This window comes from Penaeus monodon, chromosome 29 (assembly GCF_015228065.2).
Source record: "Penaeus monodon isolate SGIC_2016 chromosome 29, NSTDA_Pmon_1, whole genome shotgun sequence".
Taxonomy (NCBI): domain Eukaryota; kingdom Metazoa; phylum Arthropoda; class Malacostraca; order Decapoda; family Penaeidae; genus Penaeus; species Penaeus monodon.
The window spans coordinates 14,162,922-14,164,474 of NC_051414.1; the positions used below are offsets into that span (position 1 = coordinate 14,162,922).

At 42.2% G+C, this 1,553-nt stretch overlaps 1 protein-coding gene across 1 annotated transcript in view; it reads right to left on the reverse strand.

The window, feature by feature from the left end:
• LOC119591988 (CWF19-like protein 2) overlaps positions 1-1,553 on the reverse strand; it is a gene marked incomplete at its 3' end in the record, with an annotated part of 6,657 nt that continues 5,104 nt past the window's right edge. The window contains 2 exon segments of the mRNA XM_037940752.1: positions 1-1,105; positions 1,300-1,420. Coding sequence (XP_037796680.1) covers positions 1-1,105; positions 1,300-1,420 — 1,226 coding nt within the window.

Consider the following 1,553-nt stretch of genomic DNA (forward strand, 5'->3'; position numbering starts at 1 on the left):
AAGGGACTTCTTGAGGTGCTTCAGCATCTTCTCCCTCGATGGCCCGTTGTCACTCCCTTCTTCATCACTGCTGTGGCTCCTCTTGGCATTAGAGAGCCTTGCTTCTTCCCTTTCTACTCCTCTATCGTGTTGCTCTCTCTGGTAGAATTTCCTTCCAGCTTCTCTGTCCCGATTAAAGTTCTCGTTGTTGCCATTCTTCTCCCACCTTTCATGCCTCTGATGTGGCCGCTGGTCTCTCTCCCAACCCCTGTCGTGCCTGTCAGTCTGCCTTCCACCCCTGCCTCGAAAACTGTCAGAGTATGGTCTCCCTCTACCAGGGTTCCTGAATTTGTCTTTACCCTCATGCCTAAGATCTGTATTAGGGTTGAAAGCATGTCCCCTTGCACCGTCCATTTTCTTGCCGTTATTGTCAAAAATCTGTACACCTTTCCCCTTGCCCATCCACTTGATTTTGGAGACAGACTGGCTGAAGTCAACATGAATTCTGCGGTCATCAATGAGGACGTTGTCCATCTTGAAGTAGGCATCTTCGCAAGATTTAGTCTCGGCAAATTCTATAAAAGCATACTGCAAGGAATTTTCTGTCACTCTGTCACGTATTACTTCACATGAATTGATTTTCCCAAACCTACTGAAGATAATCTCTAAGTCTTCTGATGTTGTTACAGGGTTTAGTTTGCACACAAAAAGCACATTCTCGGGTGGAGCCATGTCGGAGTCCGGCAAGTCCCCAACCATCTCTAAAATGGTTGACCGAGCTTTTGCTTCCCTCTGGGCAATTTCTTCTTGAATTTCTTCCATTGATTTCCCTTCATTATCATCAATGGCTTCATCTGCTGCAATATAGTCAGACTCAAAGACATCCTGAGAAAGTCTGGGAGACTCATCTGGAAAGTCAAGATTGTCTGGATCAGGATAAGGATCTTCCAACACAACAGTGTGTGATATCCGTATGTCCTGATAGGGCCTATTCTTATCATCCGTGAGAGACTGGTTTAACTTGTTTAGGACCTCAAGCCCTTCAACAACCTGCCCAAAGACAAGATGTTCAGCATCCAAGGAATCAAGGTTTTCTCCCAAAGTGATGAAAAACTGGGAGCCAAATCTGAAATAAGAAAATAGTCTTTTTACAAGTAAATCTTGCATACAATATATAATGGTTGATTTATGCAATGAATAATTATTAATAAATGAATAATAACATGTACAGCTGACAAATTCATATACAATAAACAGATGAAAACAGTAAATACCAACAATACACTAATATAAATTATAATAAAATTACTATGAACTTACAGATGACTCCCACATGACACCATGGATACAGTTCCTAGTCCTGAGTGTTTCATGATGGGCAACTTTTCTCCTTCATAAAACCGTGCCTGATCCCCGTACATCTTTTGGAACACAGAGGAACCTGTGAAGATTGAAACATTAACAAAATGAAACTGGCATACCTTTCCTGTAAAGCATTTGGAGTTCAAGAACAGATGCCTGGGTCTCCTAATACAGTCATCACACGAGTGATATCACACCATGTGCTCATCATA